Raw genomic sequence first — 22,823 nt, 5'->3', positions numbered from 1 at the left:
TCTTCACTTCAGTTGATGGTGGGTTGAAAGAACTACACTAAGAATTGTTTTTTTTCTCCGTTAAAAAGAAAAGTTAGTGTGTCTTCTATGTAGTCTAGTACCTTTAATAAAATGACAGTTATATCTAAAACATTCCTCTATTGAAAGCCAGGGGACTTATAATCTAACTGCAGTCATGGATTTAAGAAAAGAAAGATCAGCTTGAAGTCTTATTGATCTTGCCTGTGTCCAGTCAACTCTGAAGCATTGGCGTGGTCTGTCAGAACAGGATGTCTTTTTGGTTCTGTTGGTTGTAACCCTGTGTGCTCTCCCTATTACAGCCTGAGGAAGAGCAGTTGCTTTGTGATACCACCGGATCCAGTTCCTCTACAGATGACACAGCTTCCCTGGACCGACATTCTTCTCATGGCAGTGATGTGTCCCTTCCTCAGATGTCAAAGTTAAGTAGGTCCAGAAATCATCAACGCTCTGATGGCTTTCTTAGCCATGGAGTGGGACCTGAGCGTCGAGAGAGTGAGAGTGAGCCTATTGGCCCTGGTGAAATGGAAGAGGAGGAAATGGACAGCATCACTGAAGTGCCTGCAAATTGCTCCTTTCTGAGGAACTCCATGCGTTCTCTTTCCCCTTTCCGGAGACATAGCTGGGGTCCTGGGAAGAACGCAGCCAGCGATGCAGATATGAACCAGCGGAGGTAAGATGGGAGCCTATGCATTTCATAACTCAGTGTGTATTCTCTCTTGAGAAGTATCTGATGTAGCATTGTTACTGGTTAAAAAAAAAAATGTAATAAGGAGATACTGGTCGAAAAAAGATAACCCAGGCTTTGAGACCAGGCAAATGTGTGGCAGATGTGTGTTCTGACTCTATCCTGGGCAGCCACTTGAGCAATGTAAGCTTTCCTTTCAATATAACTGTGATAACATAAACCTTACTGTTACATAGTGAATATTTAGTAAATGCTAAGGCATATTCTTACCAGATTAATCAGCCAGTGAAGTTCATGAATATGGTAGAGAAAATTCTATTTATTAAGTAATATGAAATCTTACAGTCTCAACACATCTAAGTGGTCTGGTGTTTCCTGAGGATTACAGCCATATGTTGCTAATACAGAAATTTGATCGTGTCTAAATTGTCAATGTGTAATTCTCAAGAGGACACAGGACTCATGACATACATTGAAATTGTGGGTATTTTCCTGTATGTCATACAGTTTGGGGAATATTTACAAAGTATTGCCCAGCTTTTGTCCTTCAGTTTGGCAGCAGTCTGTAAGAAGTTGGCTTGGCTTCTGACCTCTGACTTTAATCTTCAGACCAAATGCTGCAGCATCTAACAGGTTACAGGTGTGCTTGCCCCAGGGCCACTTTACTTGCCTAAAAAGATGCTCTCAGCCAGGAAAAGGGGGTGCTGCTTGATTTTGACTGATTTTTGAAATAGGGTCTTGCTCTATAGCTCTAGCTGATGTGGAACTCATTGTTTAGTACAAGCTAACTGTTAACTCCAGACCATTCTCTCTAGCTTAGTCTTTGAATTTCTGAGAATGCAGACAGGAGCTACCACACTCAGCTACTGACAGTTGCTTTAAAACAATTGTTATAAATAACACAATTATTTGGGGTTTTTTCCCTCTTTGTATTGCAGCTGTAAGTACATGTAATCTTAATCACAGTTGTCAGATATGTTTTGTTTTGTTTTGTTTTGAGACAGAGTCTCATGTAGCCAAGGCCGGCCTGAGTGTCACTATGAAAGCCAGGCTTGGCCTCCTGATCTGCTTCTACCACATAAGTGTTAACAGGCATGCACCACCATATACTCAGATCTTCATTTATTCTTTTAATTTGTTTTAATGTGTGTTCATGGTGCACAAGGAGGCCAGAAGAGAGCATCATATCCTCTAGAAGTGGAGTTACAGACAGTTGTAAGCCACAGTATAGGTGCTGGGAATCAAAACCAGGTCCTCTGGAAGAATACGTAGTACTGTTAACTACTGAGCCATTTTTCCAGACCTGCATTTATTCTTTTAATCAGCCAAAACACATTTCAAACTCTTCATCACAAATTGTCTTACATTGGTTTTTAATCTTCTCCATGATTCAAGTGTTATTTTTCCATAGTTGCAGATTAGAGGACTGTTGCAGACACTTTACATCATCTACAGTAGAATCTAGGTTTCTAATCTCAGCCAAGTCTTTGGACAACCCTGTATTCTTCCATTGTATTACGGTAGTAGTCTTAAATAAGAAGCAGTGCCTTAACTTGCTGTATTGTGTTTATATCCTTTTGAAATCTCAGGTTATATAAAAACTAATTTCCAAATGCTTTCCTTCCCAGTATACATGCTGTTTTCTTTTAAAACATTGATACATACATCAGGAATGATCTTGCAGGCAGAAATTACTCCCTGAATCCTGAGTAACTTCTTGATAGGATGTCCTTGTCTTAAATGATAAAGAACTGGTCAGGGAATGGGATTTACTGTATAAATACAATAATACAGTTATTTTCCTACATAACTCACTATAGATCTGTTTGTAATGACTGATTTCAGAGCTGTATATATTTGTATCAGGTAGCTCAGGTGAAGAAATTAAAGCCAGATTTAATGACTTGCCCAAAATTACATGGTAATCTTAGACTTGTTACCTATTTGTATTTTTAGCCTGTATATCATGCCCATTTAAACTTAATGTAAAGGGTTGTCTAGTACTGTCTTAGTACTTTGAGATGTAATGGAATAGCAGTTAGGCTTTATCACCCTAATAGTTTGGCTAATTCATATATTATTACTTGTATATTGTGTTACCTGAATTTTAAAGTTTGAAGGGAAACCCCTTTTAATGTTTTAAATGGCACTTTTCTCTGGCCCATTTACTTCTATAACTTAAACTAATCTTCATAATTTGTCATCCAATTAACTCCTTGGAGTACAGAGGGAACAGAAGCTACCTTTTTGTCAGGTGTTTGGGGTTCTGATATTTTTGTCATTTCATTCTTTTGGTCTCTTCCCTCCTGTACTGTTGGTCTTTGGGCAATATGTTTCTTCAAGGTGTGATCTCTGTGTTTTGTGCGTTTGTGTATCATTGTGGTTCACCTTCATTATTGACCTCTTCCATCATTCATTTTCAGTTCAATGCAAGTTCTTGGGGATGTTGTCAGGAGACCTCCCATTCATAGGAGAAGGTACAGAGTTCACTAAATTGAACTAACCATGTCATCTCTGAGTGTGTACTAACAAGCATCTCATTCTGGTTACATTGGACAACGTTTTTAAACGTTATATTTCTGGTTCAGGCAAATAAAATATAGCTGCTTCTTAGTTGCTATGTCCACCTGATAGGAAATAGTTTCTTTAGTCTAAAGTCTTTTTCTAGTTCTAAATTTATAATGTGCACACCCACTTACTGGCTCAGATGGCTTTGTCTCGTTTTGTTTGTTTGTTCTTTGTTTTGTTTTCATGTTGTATCTAACTAGTGGACCTTGGGAGATACTTCCCTCTGTATCCAGAAAAGAAAGAGAATAGCCAGAAATATATTTGTGCTCACTCATGCATAGGTTCTAAAATATTTCCAGGACATTCTTGAATAATATGAAGAAAGATTTTTATTAGTTGGTGACCTGGTAGTTTCCATTCCATTGTTGACAGAGTATTTTCAGAAAGCAATCTGGCATAAGCTTATACCTTTTTTTAATTGCTTAATTATTATTTATCAAGTAAAAAGTGAAGGTAATATTTATAAGCTAAGAACTAATTTCTAATTATACATACTCAGTTACTTCATGTTTTAAAGACTTTTATTGTGTAGAGCTATTACTGACTTTTCTTCTATTATTTAAAAAAATCATTTAGAAATCATGAAAGTGTGATTCTTTTATTGTATTTCTCATATAAAGAGACATTTGCAAAGATACTTTTATCTATTTGCTCCTATGATTTTTCAAGTGTATCTTCCTTTAATTCCATATTTTAGGGAAGTTTTGATCTTAAATTCTAACATTTTCATGAATCTAAATGATCATGCTATCAGTTAGGCTCTTCAGGCAAACAGGTTGCTCACTGCCTTTTTCAATAGACAGTGTGTCAAACTTGTAGCAATGTGTTTGTTGCTGTCTCTGGGAAAGCTCTTCATCATGAACTACCTGAAGCATGCACTAGATTACATGTTAAGGGACGACAGGTTGCTGCCTGCAGCCCGAGCTGTACACACCAGATTCACAACTTCACTTTACAGTTTAGCCTAAGTGAAAACTATTTTTGTAGAAAGAGCATGATTCATAGTTTTAAAATTTATAAAATTGAAATATTCCAACAAGTATTAAAGAAGAAAGTTGTTCTCAAAAACAGAACAAAATAAAAAACTGTACCTCCTAAACTTCAAAGCCAGAGAACCTTATGATTTGGGAGGCTCTCCGAAATGCACTTTAATCATGACAGGAGTCGGTGAAGGCTTAGACCAATTGCAGTTTGCCAGATCCAGTGATGCTTGGATGTGTCTTTGCTTGTCCTGTTCTGTACTTTAAATGTTTTCCACAGCATTATCATAGTCTCAGAGCAAAGAAGATATTGAAAACTCTACAAAAAGATTATTCTTCTTTTTAAGAATGATTTGGCAATGTATATTGAGTTAATGATTTTCTACTTTTTAATAAGAAATCACAGTTGAGCATGGTGGCACAGGCCTTTAATCCCAGCACTCAGGAGGCAGAAGCAGACAGATTTCTGAGTTCAAGGACAGCCTGGTCTGCAGAGCGAGTTCCAGGACAGTCAGGACTTTACAGAGAAACTTTGTCTCAAAAAAACAAAACAAAACAAAACAAGAAAGAAAAAAAGAAAGGAAGGAAGGAAGGAAAGGAAAGAAAGAAAGAAAAGAAAGAAAGAAAAGAAAAGAAATGAAATCAGATACTTAGGTAATTCAATTGGAAATTTGAAAATTAAATTAATAACTTCAAAGAATGGACTTCTGAGCCTTATAAATATTTGTAAATTATGTTTTACTTCTGTTTACACAAGTAAGTTTGAGTCAGTCTAATCCTTCTTCCCAGATGAGAGATGCCTCAAACTATGTATTTTTCTTTTCCCTTGTGTGAGCCGTACACTGTTTATTTTTTTTCTTTTCTTTTTTTTTTTTTTTTTTTTTTTGGTTTTTCAAGACAGGGTTTCTCTGTGTAGTTTTGCGCCTTTCCTGGAACTCACTTGGTAGCCCAGGCTGGCCTCGAACTCACAGAGATCCGCCTGGCTCTGCCTCCCGAGTGCTGGGATTAAAGGCGTGCGCCACCACCGCCCGGCCGAGCCGTACACTGTTATTTAATCAGATTTGAAATTTTTTATACCATTTGGAACAGCTGTAGAGGAAACTATCATAGCATCCATCCCACCATTTTCCTCGTCTCAAGGCTTGTCCACCAAGCAGAGTTTTTGGAGGTCTTGGAGACTGAGCCCACCGAATGGTTCTGCTGTCCCCAGCAATGCTTTAACTGTTGTCAGGAACTCTTGGTCGTTTTTGTTATTGTTAGTAAAACAAAAACATAGCACTTAGAATTTCAAGGCCCCCCAAAGCAGTATTTTTTTAGGTGATAGTACTTGTTAGTCAAAAATTCTTACCTAGGACCACACCTTGGGGATATGTCTCAAGTAACTAAACAAGTAAGCAAGCAAGCAAAGATCCTGACCTTTTGATGTAGTTCTAGTCACAAAGTGACTATTATATAATTTGTTTCAACCTTTCCACCCTAGATTTTCCTCCCCTGCTATATTGCATAAGATAAACAAGGAAGCAACTGCTCAAATGGATGTTTTTTTAATCTTGGGGAAAATGGATACAAAATTAAAAATAAAGGCATTTCCATATTAATACCATAAAACTCTAAGAAAAATAAATCTGCTTATCAGTTTAAAACTGTAAGGAAGCTATGGCCTTTATTGTAGTTGCCTCATTTTAAGCAGAAAGGCCTAATGAATAGCTTCTAAAGAAGAAATATGATTTGACCATTGTATAAGATGTTGCCTGGCTTGTCTGGATCCTTAACGGGAACATATGGAAAAGAGCACTGCTTTCTCAGTGAGCCCTCTGAGCTGTTGGTAGCGGTTCCTTTCAATTCAGGCCCAGGAGTGACTGTCCTGAGTTGAGGGATGGGGGAGCAATGATGAATACAGAGAGACACTTGGCCACAACAGTAGGCTTTGGAACACCTCTCTGGGAATGTCTGCAGAGGAAGCCATGAGTGGGCTGCAGTTTTTGCCAAGGGATTAGTTGAAGAAATTCTTTAATTTCAGTTAGAGTAGTCATCCCATAAGGAGCACACATGACCTTTCCTAAAACAGTGTCTGAATAGACATCAACTGAACAATATTAAATTCCTGTGGTTCTTTTTCTAGTCCTTTCCTAAATTCTCAGTGTTGCATATCTATTTTTTTATAAATGATTACATAAGCCCATCTCTATATCCTTTCTTTTTAAACTGAATAACCCAAGCCTGTTTCCTCTTTTCTCCCTCCATTTCTTGTTTCTGCCTTTGATGTCATCTCCAGTATGAGCTGGTGTCCCTCTGGTGTGCAGTACTCGGCTGCTCTGAATGCTGACTTTAATTTCAGAAGGTATAGTATTACATGTCCAGCCACCAAACTAGGAACCGTAAAGTAAGACTTCTGGCCTTGGGCTGTTGCTGGCTTCTCTGTGGCTGGAATGCATATGGCCAGCCTGTGATATCTATGAGCATAGGATACCGCTGCCTTCACTATGGACGCTACTAACCCAGTTGCAGGAGTATGGCCTAGGAACAGTACCCAACGCTGCATCGTTTGTCTCAAGTAGCAATAGATGGCTGTGTTTTCTGCATGAACCCTGTGTCTATGCTGGAAGCCCTTGTCTTTGCTTTGGTCTTTCCAAGTTCCCAGATTCTTAAGAAAAGACAGCTAATAGGCCCTGGTTTTTATTATACTTTCAAGTCCTACATTCAAGTTCTGAATTTAGATGCCTCATCATTTCATATTTGTCTTTGAGTTAAGCAGCCAGATTTAATTATTAAAATATTTTCAGGATTAAGTTTTGTAGTAAGCAGAGATGAAGTTTTCTCAGGCTTTTCAGATAATTCACAATGGAAAACTAAATTTCTTTACTTGTCTAAACTTTCTTCTTATGCCTGGTGTTAAAAATGGGTTCTGCAGAGACAGTTGATTGCAGTTCATTATGACTTCTATTGTCATATTGAAATAAGAACAACAAATTTGTTAATAGTTTACCCACTAGAGAAAATAGAGACATATGGCTTCAGTTCATAAGTAATTTATGAAGAAAAGCCCTTTGGGGCTGGAATATATGAACTTAATTGTAGCAATGAACTGTATAGTTTTCCCAGAACAGAAATAACTATATAGCTTCAGTATACATCCAGATGCAGTTCCAGCTGATTAACTGAGAACGCAGTTAGCTGCAACTGTATTCTTCTTTCAAAGAAGTTCCCTCTGTAGTTACAGCAGATGTGTGCATTCTAGTTAGTGGCTCCAAAGTGGGTAGACAGCTAGCCTTCCTCTTTGGCCTCTTACTTTCAGAAAGTAACCACAAAATCTGTACTTCAGACCTATCTCCCTTTTAAAATTCCACACCCTGTTTGCTTTTTTCAGCATTTATGCTCCTGTGTTTTATGTGCCTATCTGCAGCTGATGATTCTCACTAAGCCATCATCAGGAACTATCTGGCCAGGTGTGCACAGGTGGTATTGCTCATTAGTGAAACCAGGGTTTTCTGGTTAGAAGTGTACCCAGAAAGTTGTCAACCAAAATATAATTGAGTGTAAAGCTTTATAATGGTCCATGCCATGTCACTCACTTTTCATTCTCAAAGCACCTTATGATTGTGCTTTGTGACATTTGACATTAGATGAGTTAGAGTCTGGAAAGATTAATTTGATCACATCAATAAAAGGCCATACATATATACATATATATGTTGAAAAATAGCTGAGAAAATGATGATATCTGGTTCACCATTTAGATAAGTTGAATAATGAGGTAGGGAAGTAAATGTGTCTGGTGTTCTTTCTCAGCATCCAAGACCACTGGGGGGGAAGGTGAGTGATGCTCATCTGCTCTGTGTCCTTTAGACATTTTGAATAGGATTAGAGGGATTTTGTTTCCTCCCGTTCTGAGACCTACAAACAATGAATGAACTCGTGTGCTTTGTGTTCAGTTTCAGTCTGGAAGGCTTGACAGGAGAAGCTGGTGGTGGAAATAAGCCATCTTCGTCTCTAGAAATGAGCTCTGCAAACTCCAGCCAGCTCAGAAACCCTTTCAGTGGTGAGGAACAGAGGGATTCTCTGATGTCACTTTCAGAAGAACATCTGGAGCCGGACCAGAGACATCATCATAGGATGTTTGATCAGCAGGTAAGGCTAAAATAGGTATATATTGCTAATGGGGGTGATAGTGGAACATTACCTCCAAATAGGATCTCATTGTTTATGCTTTTTATTAGTATTAGTATAAAGCTAGAGCTGTGATTACTTACCTATTAAATGATATCTTCAAGTCTAGCAATAACATGGCTTTTTATCACTAAACCTGAATATTTAAGAATACATTAATCAGGCTGGAGAGCTGGTTCAGTGGTTAAGAACACTTACTGCTCTTATAGGGGACTGACATTTGGTTCCTGGCTCTCGCATATAGTGGCTTACAACCATCCGTAACTTCATTTCCAAGGGTCTAGTGCCTTCTAACCTCCAGAGGTACCAGACATGAGTATGATGTACAAACATATATTCAGAAAAAAAACACTCTATACAAAAAATATATATATATATAAAAAATATCTTCAAGAAAGAATACATTAATATACACAGATTTAAATATTCTATCACAACAAATGCTTTAGGACTGGGAAAGTATTCAGGACATGCAGCTTCCTTTATCTGTCTATATTGTTCTCTTACCAGCTATTATAAATTGAGTTTTAAAGTGTATTGTATATCATTATTACATTTACCAATTTGAAAGTGCATGCATGCCCTAAGTTTATTTCCTAGAGAAAACATGTTCTTTGTCTCAACTGTACTGTTCAGGAAATGCCTGTTGATCCCCTTCCTTAACTGTGAGAGCCTCAAGCCCCTATAAGTGAGTTGTCTGATGCCACATAACATTAGCTGAACAGTACAAACTCAGACTTGTTGACTGTTGGTCTTATTACTTCTTTCTATGACTTAGAAGTAGACAGATTTTAATGAGAATATTTTAATTTTTTTAAAACGGTTTGTGTGACCTCTTCTGAGACAAATTATTTCCAGAAATTTGACAGATTACCCTCTCTTTTAGTAAATGATACTTATTACCACTGCTATCTTTCTGATTGAATCTTTCTAGATAAACATCAGCATTTTTGTGCTGTGCTGTGCTGTGCTGTGTTGTACTGTTCTATGCAGTCTTCCTAGAACTCTCATCTTACCTTTAGTTCCTCTTGTGCACAACCTCAGTGTGGGTGTTGTGCTGCATGTATCTCTCTGATCTAGACAAGTTGCCTGCAGCCAACTTCCTCTTGAAATTCTCTGCTGTTCGCTGAGGTCATTTTTCAGGCCTCACAGTTGTATTTGAAACATAGCAACTGTTTGCCTCAGCTTCCATGGTTACACATAGAACAAGCTCTAAATAATCAGAAGTCTTTGGCCCGACTGAGTGAGTGCATGCTAGGAATAGATGTTCAGTGTCTCTCTTTCCAGGCATTCAGTCAGGAAGAGGCAGATTTCATCTTGTAAGAGGATTAGAAAAAGAGGCGTGAGTCCCTTATCACCAGAAGTAATGATTCCTTCAGGGGTGTTAAAGGAACCTCTGCTTCTGCTTGGTCTCCACAGCTCTTAAAACTCTGTGACTTTAAATTGCCAGTAACGCTGCTGCCGAGGAAGTTGCGTACTAAATTGCAGTCACCCTGTGTTCGTGTGGAATCAAAGAAGAAGTGAAAGAGATTTAGTTCCTTCCCAAATGCATTGCTGCTTTGCTAATGCTCTTGAACTGCTTTCTACTCACATCCCAGTTTCCAACTCCTGATAATCAGAGTAACAACATATCCTACTGTATGTCTGTGAAGATGTCTTGATTTTTTTCAAAGGAGCAGTACTCTGTATAGTCTATTACTTCCGGTAAAGTTACCGGATTGTGTGCCCAGCAGATACCTACTGCTCACTTACTCAATTTGAAACATTGTTAGATGCTCTGAGGGATGGAAAACCACTGTGAGTGATGAATACTTATCAGTTTCGGGTGAAAAAAGGCAGGCCTAGAAAAGCTGAGTAACTAACTGTTAAGCGGAAGAAGCAGACTGGATTCCAAGTCTCCCCTCACCAGGTTGGGTCAGTGCGAATTCTACACATGTCTAAATAGATGAACATGTACTTAGAACCCATTCTTCATTTTTTTATTTTTTTATTTCGTAGACATCTCACAGGTCTAAACAACAGGGATTTAATTACTGTACATCAGCCATTTCTTCTCCATTGACAAAATCCATCTCATTAATGACAATTAGTCATCCTGGATTGGACAGTGAGTATACTACTTTTTTTAAAAATAAATATATCTTAACCACTTTTTCTATCATTTTTCTTACTTTGGGATCTTATTAACTTTCAAATTTATCTGCTTCTTTTGACTAACTGACTTCATACTCAACAGAAATGCTAATGTAGAGATCAGCTTTCAGCTCTTCCTCTTGCTAAGAAAAAATCTCTTTGATACACACATTGCATTCATTATATTATGGGGTATAAATATAATACCATTTTTTAAAAGGGCTTTGAAATAATTTCATACTTGGAAAATGGATACAAATGACTCTCACTGGAAAAAATCCATGGCAAGAAAAATCCATGGCAAAAATAATGTAAAGAAGCTGGTCAGTGGTGGCCCAGTACCTTGGGAGGCAGAGGCAGGCAGATCTCTTGTGAGGCCAGCCTAGTCTACAAAATCAGTTCCAGGACAACCAGGGCTACATAGAGAAATCCTGTCCCAAAAAACAAAACCAAAACAAACAAAAAATTAGTGTAAAGAATTTGTGTATTCTTCCCTCCTATCCCCAGATGTTACTATAATTCCTATTTTTCCAGAATACTCCTTCTTTATCACTCCCCTTCAAAGAGTAGGGTTTTTTTTACCTCTAACTAATTTAATGTTTTTTAAAAGCAGATACTCTTTCTTATATTAACATAATTATCTGAATCAGGAGGTTAAACCTAGTCAAATTGACCTAATATAGACACAGTTCCATTTTTCTTACCTTTTCCTGGGTCCAGGATCCTATCCAAGAACAGATATTGAAATGAGTGTTTATATCACAGTAGGCTCCTTAAATCTGGAAATATTTCTCAAGTGATTTTGTCTCTCCTAAACTTAACAGAAGACAATACAGTCTGAGCACTCAGAAATGTCAAACTCAGGATACAAAACTGAAGGACATTTTTACTTAAGCAAATACAAGAGGATTAAGTCTGAAAGTAACTATAAAACTGTGTACAGATGCAGGTCAGTTGGCTGTCAGGGGTATATTGGCAGCTGGAATCTATAAACACAAGGCATTTGTGAATAAAAGTGCTTACAAACATATTTTAATTGTACAAATGTTTGTCACAACTTGTTTCTTAAGAAACCTCCTTTTTTATTATTATTAAGATTTGTTTATTTTATTTTATGTGTGTAGGTGTTTTGCTTGTATCTATGTCTGTGCATCACATGTGTGCCATACCCACAGAGTCCAGAAGAAGTCATTGACTCCTCTGGAACAGAAGTTACAGATAGTTGTGAGTTATCATGTGAATGCTGGGATTTAAACCCAGGTCCTCTGGAAGAGTAGCCATTGCTCTTAACCACTGACCTGCCTGTCTAGCTCAAGGAACCTGTTTTAAAATCTGTTTTCAAAGAGTAATTACAGTGTGAGATCATGTTGCAAAAATTAAATCTAAAAGAGAGTAATATACCTGTTCTTCACTACAAGGCCAGCTATTATGGAGTCTAAACACAAGCTTCTGATGTCTATGGTATTTTTTCAGTGTCCTCTTACAATTTAAACAAAAGAACTGGAGACAAACGTAGCTGTCCCTCATTAATGAAAGATTCTGTCTTATATCTTGGCTAACTGGAGGTTTAGTCTTAGAAATTTTCACAGTAGAGTGATGGCATAAAGGATGATTCTTTTGCTCTGTAATCATGAACACCTGTATTTGGATCCTTGTGCCAACATAACAAGCTAGGCATGCTTTTCTGTGACCCTAGCATGCTATAGAAAGCAAAGAGTACTGGAGCTTGCTGTCTTCCAACCTAGCTAAGAAACATGAAGTGAGGGTTCAAGGAGACCTCGACACTCTCTTCTGGTTTCCTGTGTGCACACACCTGAACAAAAATACACACACACATGCATTTTTATTTTAAGGGCAGTTGGGCCTGCTGTTCAGCAGTAGGGTTCAGGTCTCGTTGAGCATGCATGAGGCTCTTCACCTCCCAAGTTCTGGGATTGCAGGACACATCATCATACTCAGTTTACAGAAAAAATTTCTTAAGATAGTTTAACTTCTGTTTTATGTAAGCACATACAATGGCTAAATGACTTCTTGTTACAGAAGCCCTTTAACCTCAGTTCAACTTCAGCTGTTAAGGAGGGATAATGTGCTGTGGTTTAATGTGAATTAAAGTCTGTTAGTGTACTTCCTGTTGTGTAATGAGCATGGAGTTGTGTAGTTCACAAGGACCCAAAATAGTGCCAAGGTCTCTTTCTCTCTGACTGTAATGTAAGCAGTTTTAGAAACAAGAACATTGTCCATTGTGTTGAAAAAGAACCCCAAATTATTGGAAATAATATTCCTGAGGCCACACAGGCAAACAGAGCAAATGTAACTCAGCAAGGCAGTTTACTTTTACAAAAGAGAACAGTGACCTTGCCTGGGCAAGCAAGCACACGGAGGCAAAAAGTTCATTTTACCTCATTGGTGGGAGCTCAACCTCGCAATCTGCTGTGGTTGGTGTAGCTTTCATATAGGTACAGGGCATTTTCTCTGATTTGATTTGGGGCCTTAAGATTCCCAAAAGCGTGATAAAAGGAAAATTCATGTATCTATTTATTCAGTCCATATTTGAATGCCAACTCTTCGCTGTGTACTATACTAGTCAGTGGTGGAAGAAGGATGAACTTACTGATGGCTTCTTTCTTGGCTTATATTTATTATTTATAGATAAGAGAACAAGTTGAAGCTAGTAGGAAATAGTAAATGAAGCAACCAAAATCAACACTCTCAAACCTTAAGAACTGGAGAAAGTTTAGACCAAAAGAAACTAGAAATTGGTATATGGAAATCTAAACTGATTATTAGGGTTTCTTCTCGAAGGCAGTAGAATCATGTTAATTAGAGCGCTTCAGCCCAACCACAAAGGAAATAAGGTTGGGAAGAAGAATCTTACAGGTCAATAGAAAGCTTCTGCATGGTTCACAGTGCAGCTATTTCAGAATAGTGACCTCAGGAGAGAAGTTGAAGAAGCCCAAATGAGGTATGCTGTAAGGATCCAAGGATGGTGCCCAGTTGGTACCCTGAGTCTTTAAGTAGATGTTAGATACCAGTTGACTGGTGAAGGACTAGAGGGGGAGCAAGGCAGCAGGAAAAGACGGATTCCCTTTTGTGTTTGTTGGGTTTTAGCTGCCTGTGGAGTGTCCACCCACACATGGGTGACCAAAGAGATGAATGAGTCTGATCCTGAAAGGAGAGCTCTACCTTGAAGGTTAGAGGGAAAGGAGACCCTAGTATATTATGTGCATACACTATGAAGAGGTGGGAGTGAAGTAGGAAATTTGGGAATGCGTGAGAAGAGCAGTAATACTGAACCCTGAGCAATATCACTGTTGGATGTTGTCTATACACCATGAAGAAGGAAAACTCAAGCTATGAATTATGACCATTAAAAATAATTTGCTCCTTGTTTTCAAATATAAGAAGCATACATATTTAGATGATTTATTAAACTGCGTTACAATTTTTTGGGTTCATAAATGAATATATAAATAAAATATACCGTTAGCCAGGCAGTGGTGGCATATAACTTTAATCCCAGCACTTGGGAGGCAGAGGCAGGTAGATCTGAGTTCGAGGCCACCTTGGTCTACAGAGCGAGTTCCAAGACAGCCAGGGCTACACAGAGAAACCCTGTCTCAAAAACCAGATAGACAGATAGACAGGCAGACAGACAGACATTGTTAATTTTGATAGCCTTTCCTGGGATCCTTAAGGCCATCGACATTATCTTGTTTCCACATAGGTTGGAGGTACCTCTTTCTTTGTCTTGGCATAACTTTTGCGTGCTCTAATGTCTTTCTGTTAACCTACTTCTCAGCTCAACAGCAGATGAAGCCAACAAGGTGGATCTCCTTTTCCGTCAGCGTTTCTCCACTCCTCCTTAAATCTAAAACTCTCTTTTCTTTTGGCTCTTCTTATTCCAGTGATGAGGAGGAGGAGTTGCATAGTAAGTAAGCTCATTTGGTGTTTAGTGGCTGTTCTCCAGAGTCTGGCTAGCTTTTAAATGCTATATAGGCCTGCTACTAAAAGAATGAAATCTTTTGAGGGCTTTTATCTCCTGGTATGCTATCTTCTTTAAGTCACTTGACTTGCATGCCTTTGCAAATCGATTTTGATGAAACCAGTTTTCTGTTGTCTTATCTGTGACTACTAACACTGATTGTTTCAGTGACCTCCTGGTTCCAGTATCTTTCCAGAACACACCCTCAGGCGTGAGGTGTGTGTTCTCACCCCACTTCTGCCCTTTGTAATACTGAGTGCTAGTTTTACAAAACTTTGAGCTTGACCACTTCAGTTTTAATTCCAATTATCCATTTTTCTCTGTCTCCTGGGACAGATAGCTAGACTGTCTGTTAATGATACCTAGAAGTTTCTCTTCCAATCTTTTCATATAATTGAAAAACAAAACTCTGAGATTAAATCTCATAGTTTAGGAAATAGAAGTTAAATCTTTTTTCTCTATTTTTGTTCTTCTAAAATTCTGTCTTATGCCACACTCCTCAGTGAGTTACAGATTTCGAATTAATAAGTTCTTAGTAACACCTGGTATGAAAATACTTTGAAAAATCAGTTTTTAGTAAACTTGAAATGCAACTGAGTCTTCTTTTATTAGAAGACCTTGGCTTTAATTTTGGAGGGCTTCTAGGATATTCTGGGACTTACATTTTTTTATGGGCAAACTATTTCTATCATAAAGTAATGAATTGTTGTGTTAGAATTAATATTATGAGTTCCTAACATTTATGTCCATAATTGTCCTTCCACTTGCTGATCTGAAGTAGCAGTGATGTATAAAAATTATTGTGGCCGGGCGGTGGTGGCGCACGCCTTTAATCCCAGCACTCGGGAGGCAGAGCCAGGCGGATCTCTGTGAGTTCGAGGCCAGCCTGGTCTCCAAAGTGAGTTCCAGGAAAGGCGCAAAGCTACACAGAGAAACCCTGTCTCGAAAAAACAAAAAAAAAAAAAAAAAACAAAAAAACAAAAATTATTGTGATCCCGGCGGTGGTGGCTCATGCCTTTAATCCCACCACTCAGGAGGCAGAGCCAGGTGCATCTCTGTGAGTTCCAGGCCAGTCTTCTCTAAGGAGTGAGATCCAGGACAGGCACCAAAACTACACAGAGAAATCATGTCTCAAAAAACAAAACAAAACAAACAATCAAAAAAAAAACTATTGTCACGCCACTTTGCATTGTCTTTTAAAGGAAAGTGTCTTTAGTATAGAGATACAGTTGAGTTTTAAATGGTAGCCTCATTAGTATTCAGTGTATTTTTCACTATTAAAAGATACTTGACAAAGAAACAATGAGTTATTTACATCTTATCCCCTGTAGTAGGCAGAAAGTTGTGAAAATCCACCTCAACTTTGAGTGTTCAGAAGTTCTCAAATTTCTCTGGTCAAGTACTATAGCAAATGGCCAGGTTATGGTAACAAATCAAAACCTCAGTAGAACTTCATTATCACTAGGAACAAACTGTACTGGTCTCACTGGAATAGTAAAACTATAGAAGCAGAGGAGTGTTTTGAGTCCAGTGTCTAGCATTTCTTAAACCTTAGTTCATTCAGTCCAAAAATACCAGTGAGATTAATGGGGAGAGAGTAGTCTGACACATGGAGAAGCTCAGATAAGCAGCTTTAAAATGCTAATTAACATATTGTGACCTCCCAAAGCAGTACTTGATATGCTGTACTTCCCAGATTTATTAATTAGGAAACCAAAATACTGTATAAGACCATCTATGCTCCATGACTCTTGTTCTATAGAACACATTTTGTTGTTTGTCTGTTCAATGATTGCAACCCCAAATCCATGGGTATATTGCAGGTCTGCATGTTATTTTGTGTCTTAAAGTAAAAATATGGTTGAAATGTTATTTATCTGCAATAATATGTAATGGGTTAATGATAGGTTCATTTTCTTCTGTTTATAATTTTGTCATGGAAATGGCCCAAGTTATTGCATACTTTTAAAGTCTCTACACTCCAAGAATTTCAGAAGCACTAATTTTGGTGGCAGTGGTAAATTAATCTTTTTTTTTTCTTTCAGAACCACATGTAAGAAATCACAGTAACTGAAATAAATTCTTTTTCAGTAGTAAAACCATTGGGAACTCTTAGAGGTGCTCCCATGGATTCTCTTGCTACCTAATCACATGCGTATTTAGTTTTCAACTATTCCACAGAAATCAACCCAGAGTTGTTTTGGGTTTTTTTTTTCTTGGCCAAGTTTTTTGTTGGGTATTTTTCTGCAATATGAACTTGACTTTTACATTGTATAGTATACTAGAGTGGTAATTTAGTAAGTTGCTTAAATGTACAGTGAAGTCTTGGCAATCTAGGAGAATCGAATACTTATACCATTGAAGACTCCTGGGGTGGGAAAAAGTTTGTTTTAATCCAGTCTCTTGTTTTAAAGCTAACTAAGGTATCATTGGTTAAAATGCTTATAGTTTAAAACTAGATTCTGCAGAATTAGGAGCCAGATCCTTCTTTCCAAGCTATTCTTACCAAACATGGTAAATGTAATAGAAGAAACCTGTCTTAGTTAGGGTTTCTATTGCTGTAAAGAGACACTGTTACCATGGCAACTCTTATAAAGGAAAATATTTAATTGGGTGGCTTACAGTTTCAGCAATTCAGTTCATTTTCATCATGGTGGGACATGGCTGTGTGCAGGTAGACATAGTGCTGGGAAAAGAACTGAGAGTTCTACATTTGATCCACAGGCAACAGGAAGTGAACTGAACTAGGCCTAGCTTGAGCATAGGAGACCCCCAAAGCCTGCCTGCACAATGACTTACTTCCTCCAGCAAGGCCAGATCTACTTCAGCAGGACCACACCTCCTAATAATGCCACTCCCTATAAGCTTATGAGGGCCAATTACATTCAAACTACCACAGTCCATTCCCTGGCCCCCATAAGCTAGTAAACATATCATAATGCAAAATTCATTTAGTCCAACTTCAGAAGTCCACATAGTCTGTCACAGTCTCAACAATGTTTTAAAGTCCAAAGTTCAAAGTCTCTTCTGAGATGCATGGCAATCTTTTAATTGTAATCCTCTGTAAAATCAAAAAACAGATCACATACTTCCAACATATAATGGCACAGGATATACATTACCATTCCAAAATATAAGGAAGTGGGCATAGTGAGGAAATGCTGGACCAAAGCAAGACCAAAAGCCAGCTGGGCAAACTCCAAACTCTGCATCTCCATGTCTGATGTCAAAATGTTCTTCTGCAGATCTCCAACTCCTTTCAACTTCATTGACTACAACATACTTATTTTTCTTGAGCTGGTTCTGCTCCATGCTAGGAGCTTTCCTCCGCAGATATCCCACAACTGGCATCTCTAACATCTTGGAGTCTCCAAGGCAATCCAAGCTGCTCCTCCACAGCTTCACACAGTGGCCTCTCTGGGACTACATTCAGGGACACCCATGACACATGCCTGGCTTCAGTGGCTTTCCTTAGTCATGGAGGAATATTCCATAACCCCTTTCCTTTGTCTAAAACACTAAAGCCAGAACCACTTGGCCAAAGCTGCCAAGTTCTACTGCTTGCTGGGGCTGGGACATGCCCCCTTCGTTCAATTACATCTTCACCAGCTATCTGTTTTCTATGGTTTCCTTCACTATCTTAAACCTGACTGTCCTGAAACTAGATCTGTAGACAAGGCTGGCCTTGAACTCAGAGATCTTTCAATTACATCTTCTCCAGCTTTCTGTTTTTGATGGTTTCCTTCACTGCCTACGCTTAGCTGTTCTGGAACTTGCTCAGTAGTCCAGGCTGGCCTCAAACTCAGAGATCCACCAGTCTCTGACTTCCCAATGTTGGGATTAAAGGTGTGCACCATTACATCCAGCTCTAAGATTTTCTTTAATTCTTTTTCACAAGTTGGAAACTTAGCTGGGTGGGATCTTGCCCTGAGGTCACCACTCCCTTTGTTCCATTTCTTAATCTTTTTATCTCCTTGAACACAGAACTTAGTTCCATTCCCTTCCTGGTGCTCTTTTTCTCCTCAAATTGTACATTTTGTATTTTTCCTTTCTCAGCTTGCTACTTTTCATTATAAATTTTTTTAAGCATGAACACTAATAACCACACAACAGAGTCTATACTAGGCTGTTTTGAATTTCCTCTGCCAGTGGAATTAATCCAAATCTCTTCACTTTAGCCTCAGGCAGACTCTTCAGACAAGGTCAAAATCAGCCACATTCTTTCCCAAAATATCACAAGAACAATCTCTAGGCCACATATTAATAATCTTCCCTGAAACCTCTTGATCTAGGCACCCATAGTTCAACAAATCACACTCACACCACGTCTTCCATGCCTCTCCTAGGATGGCCCATTAAGCAGCACTTAAAGTGAACTGCTTTTCTAATCTACAGTCCTAAGGTCCATATTCCTTCAAACAAAAACATGGTCAGTGTTAGCATTTCGGCATCTGTACTGGCCTGCCCTTAGGTTCCTGACTGGATATATCCTCAGCTGCAGCCACTAAGATCACCCCCTGTATGCATTCACTACTTTTCCTTATATATATTTCCCATCTCTTTCTCTTCTTCTTCCTTTGCTCTCATCCCCAGGGACCAGTCTTTGCCCCCTTCTCTGTCCCTTCTCTCTCCTCCCCTCAATAAACCTCCCACGTGGGCTCTGTTGTATGATGTGACTCCTTCCTGTTGTTTTTAAAATACAACAGTCAGGCCTATCACAGTAATGCCCCATTGCCTGATGCCAACTTCTGTCTTAGGTTTCTATTGCTGTGAAGAGACACCATGACCACAGCAACTCTTATAAAGGAAAATATTTAATTGGGTGGCTTACAGTTCAGAGGTTTAGTTCATTGTTGTCATGGCAGGACATGGCAGTGTGTAGGCAGACATGGTGCTGGAGAAATAGTTGAGGAACTGATCTGGAGAGGTCTTCCCACACCAGAGATGGTGCTGGGGCTTTCTGAGCCAGCACTTTGCTCCTCTTGTTCACTAATCCATTTCTAGGAATTCTCAAGAGAGTATTAGACAATATTAGATTATTCAGATGGAAATATGTACAAATAGGATCAGGAGTAAAAGCTATAACATTTAGTTTCTTCTTTTGTATTCTTTGATAACATCTCAGAAAGATGTCCTGTGGGAACTGAGCATTCATTAAAAACAAATTAAATGTGCTTCACCTGTATTTAAGCATAAAAACTAGTATCATCAGTTACTCAGATCCTGGATTAAATTTGCTTTCTTCATGAGAAATTCATTCCCTTACCTCCTATTTCCATTCTAATTTGAAGGTTTCCAGTCTAATTCCTCCTCCTCCTCCTCCTCCTCCTCCTCCTCCTCCTCCTCCTCCTCCTCCTCCTCAACTTTTTTTTTTCTTTTTTTATGGTTTTTCGAGACAGGGTTTCTCTGTGTAGCTTAGCGCCTTTCCTGGAATTCGCTTTGTAGACCAGGCTGGCCTCGAACTCACAGAGATCCACCTGCCTCTGCCTCCCACCCGGCTTCCTCCTAAACTTTTTAAGGAAGAGGCACCATGCCCTCACTTTCAAAGACTTTGTACTCTTTATCTGTGACCTTTTAGGTAATTTGTCTGTCATCAGGACAGGATTTTTGTGTGCTAACTTTACCTCTTCTGTTCTTATTCTCTAGATGCACGGCCTTTCCACAGTACCAGTGCTAACCTGACCGAGAGGTATGATGCATTTATTTTTTTTTTCACTCCTTTCCCCAAACTGAAATGAAGACAGTACATACAAGCTGTCTTACCACATTTAATTAAATATCCTAAGTTCTTTGAGCTCACCCAGGCTGTGACTTCCTTGAATGGCAAGTTTGAAATAATTAAAAAGTATTTCATGATGAAGGTTTTATCTTTCAAAATACAGTCAATCACTTTATATTCTTATTCTTCATATTGTCTTGGTATATGGTAAAGATGATTATTTGCTTTCATCACATAAAATATACTTATTTGACATTATACTTGGCTTATGGAGATTTTTAATTTTTTAATAAATTTAATATTTCATTGTCATAATGTATGCACATGTATGCATACGTGTGTGTGTGTGTATGTGTGTGTGTGTGTGTGTGTGTGTGTCTGTGCTTTATATGTGAATTATGCAGTTCTGTTATCTTCTCAGCCATTTTAACCTTTAAAGCTAAGGGTTGGTGATGTAGTTCAGTGGTCATGCTTAGCATATATGAAGCTCTGGTTTCTATTCCATTCCAAAAAAGAAAAGCTGTGTGTAGAATATACACCTCTGACCATGTAGAATTGAGGTTTTTTTTCTCTCCCCTCCCCATCTCTTTCCTTCCTAATACTGGGGAACACCCGGGGATTGTGCATGCTAGGTAAGTGTTCCTTATCATCGAGCTTCATTCCAACTTGAATTGATTCTTGACCGGACAACATGCACAAAATCCCTGTTAATTTGTCGTTTATATTTCCCTGTTGTGTGTTTATGAAATTAAACATTGTGATGTAGTGTCATTGGATTCCTGATTATTTTAAGTTGCCCTCCTTTTCACAGAGACTCTAGTTATAATTGTGATCTAGGGCCTTCCAATGGTTGTTTTTCTTTATGCTACTTTCATGTCATTGCCTTTCTTTCCCTAAGCAGTGGTTTTTATGCCATTTCTGTTTTCTCTTAAAATTAAATGAACTCCTTTGTTTTATAACCATCACATATATAAATATGGCTGCTAAAGAGGGTCCTTTTATGATTCTACTCATAAATGCCCTCTCAGAGGCTGACAGTCAGAACATGTCCAGATTCGATGGACTTAAATTTTATACAGACTTCTTGAACAAGTAAATCAGTAAATTTGGATCTCTAGGAACCTCTGGAATGAATCTGTCTGCATTCTGCCTGAGATATGCTTATTCTTCACCCCAGAGTTGTGCATAGCTTCCTGGACCAGGACCCAGATTATTAATAGGCCTAGAGGCTTGAAGAATTGTGTGTCCTGTGCTGTTGCTGGGCTCAGCCTTGTCCTAAGACTCTGTGTTGCCAGCTCTCTCAGCATGCATCCTGCCCTTCCACTGTACATGGATGTTTCTTCACGCAAAGTCGATACACCCAATGCTGCTTTATATTCAGTTCCAGATCTGTTCTTATAGTATATGAGACCATGCAGTAGCCTCTGCCTGCTTCTTACTCAGCCCATTATTTAACTTTTCTAGTACAAAAAAACAAAAACAAAACAAACAAAAAAAAACATCTTTTTGTTTTCATTCAGTATAACAGAAGAAAACTATAATTTCCTGCCTCCGAGCCCCTCAAAAAAGGATTTTGAAGGCAAGAGTGGGACGAAAGTTAGTCGCACCTTCAGCTACATCAAGAATAAAATGTCCAGCAGCAAGAAGAGCAAAGTGAGTATCTCTGGGCGTTCTGTGTGTAAGCACCTCAGCCAGTCAGCACTGCATATAAACACCAGGTGTAAACGGGAGTAATTTCAGTGGTGCTTTGCAGCAGTCTCACGTCTGAAGAAAAATAACGGTAATGCAAGCAGCAGCTAGAAATGCTGCCACTGCCTTACTACATGCCAAAAGCCGCCCATGCATCAGCTTACTGAACGCTTCCACAAGCCCTGCTGGTGTAGTTCTTATTACCCCGCTTCTTTGAGGGGTGCCTGTCTAATGTGGAGAAGAGGTTCAACCCGTCTCTCTAACCTCTCATCCCATACACTGAGCCTCAATGCAGAAATGATTGAATCAGGGTTAATTAAATCCAAAGGACTTTATGCTAAGACTAAAGGGTCGAAATGTATATAATAGATATAGAGGGAAGAAAATTATACTTCAGAAAATTATAAGAACTTTTAAGACTTACTTGGATCTATTTCTACTAGGAAGACTTGTGCTATATCACTCTTTAATGCTTAAGAAGTTAAATTAAGACACTTAAGCGTGGGCTGGAGAGATGGCTCAGTGGTTAAGAGCACTGACAGCTCTTCCAGAGGACCAGGACTCAGTCAGTTCCCAACACCTACATGATGATGGCTCACAGTCATGGTTAAACTCAGTTTCAAAAGTCCGGTTGTAGTAGTTTGTTCATTACAGGATTCTACAAAATATAAAAATTAAGAAATAAATCTAAGTCGGGCGGTGGTGGCGCACGCCTTTAATCCCAGCACTCGGGAGGCAGAGCCAGGCGGATCTCTGTGAGTTCGAGGCCAGCCTGGACTACCAAGTGAGTCCCAGGAAAGGCGCAAAGCTACACAGAGAAACCCTGTCTCGAAAAACCAAAAAAAAAAAAAAAAGAAATCTATAATAACCCCACATATA

The 22,823-nt window shown here is 38.7% G+C and overlaps 1 protein-coding gene across 2 annotated transcripts in view; it reads left to right on the top strand.

Annotated features, from left to right (window-relative positions):
* Akap13 (A-kinase anchoring protein 13) overlaps positions 1-22,823 on the top strand; it is a 219,744-nt gene that overhangs the window by 139,323 nt on the left and 57,598 nt on the right. Inside the window, exons 10-16 of one of the 2 annotated variants that reach the window (XM_059272911.1) lie at positions 321-691; positions 3,130-3,183; positions 6,530-6,595; positions 8,187-8,382; positions 10,420-10,528; positions 20,183-20,225; positions 21,776-21,908. In XM_059272911.1, coding sequence (XP_059128894.1) covers positions 321-691; positions 3,130-3,183; positions 6,530-6,595; positions 8,187-8,382; positions 10,420-10,528; positions 20,183-20,225; positions 21,776-21,908 — 972 coding nt within the window. The remainder of the gene's footprint in view (positions 1-320; positions 692-3,129; positions 3,184-6,529; positions 6,596-8,186; positions 8,383-10,419; positions 10,529-20,182; positions 20,226-21,775; positions 21,909-22,823) is intronic. The other variant, XM_059272917.1, reaches the window with a different exon arrangement.

The sequence above is a fragment of the Peromyscus eremicus genome, chromosome 1 (genome assembly GCF_949786415.1).
Source record: "Peromyscus eremicus chromosome 1, PerEre_H2_v1, whole genome shotgun sequence".
NCBI classification, from domain to species: domain Eukaryota; kingdom Metazoa; phylum Chordata; class Mammalia; order Rodentia; family Cricetidae; genus Peromyscus; species Peromyscus eremicus.
The sequence above is the reverse complement of the archived record's forward strand: the minus strand, read 5'-3'. Positions and strand labels throughout refer to the sequence as shown.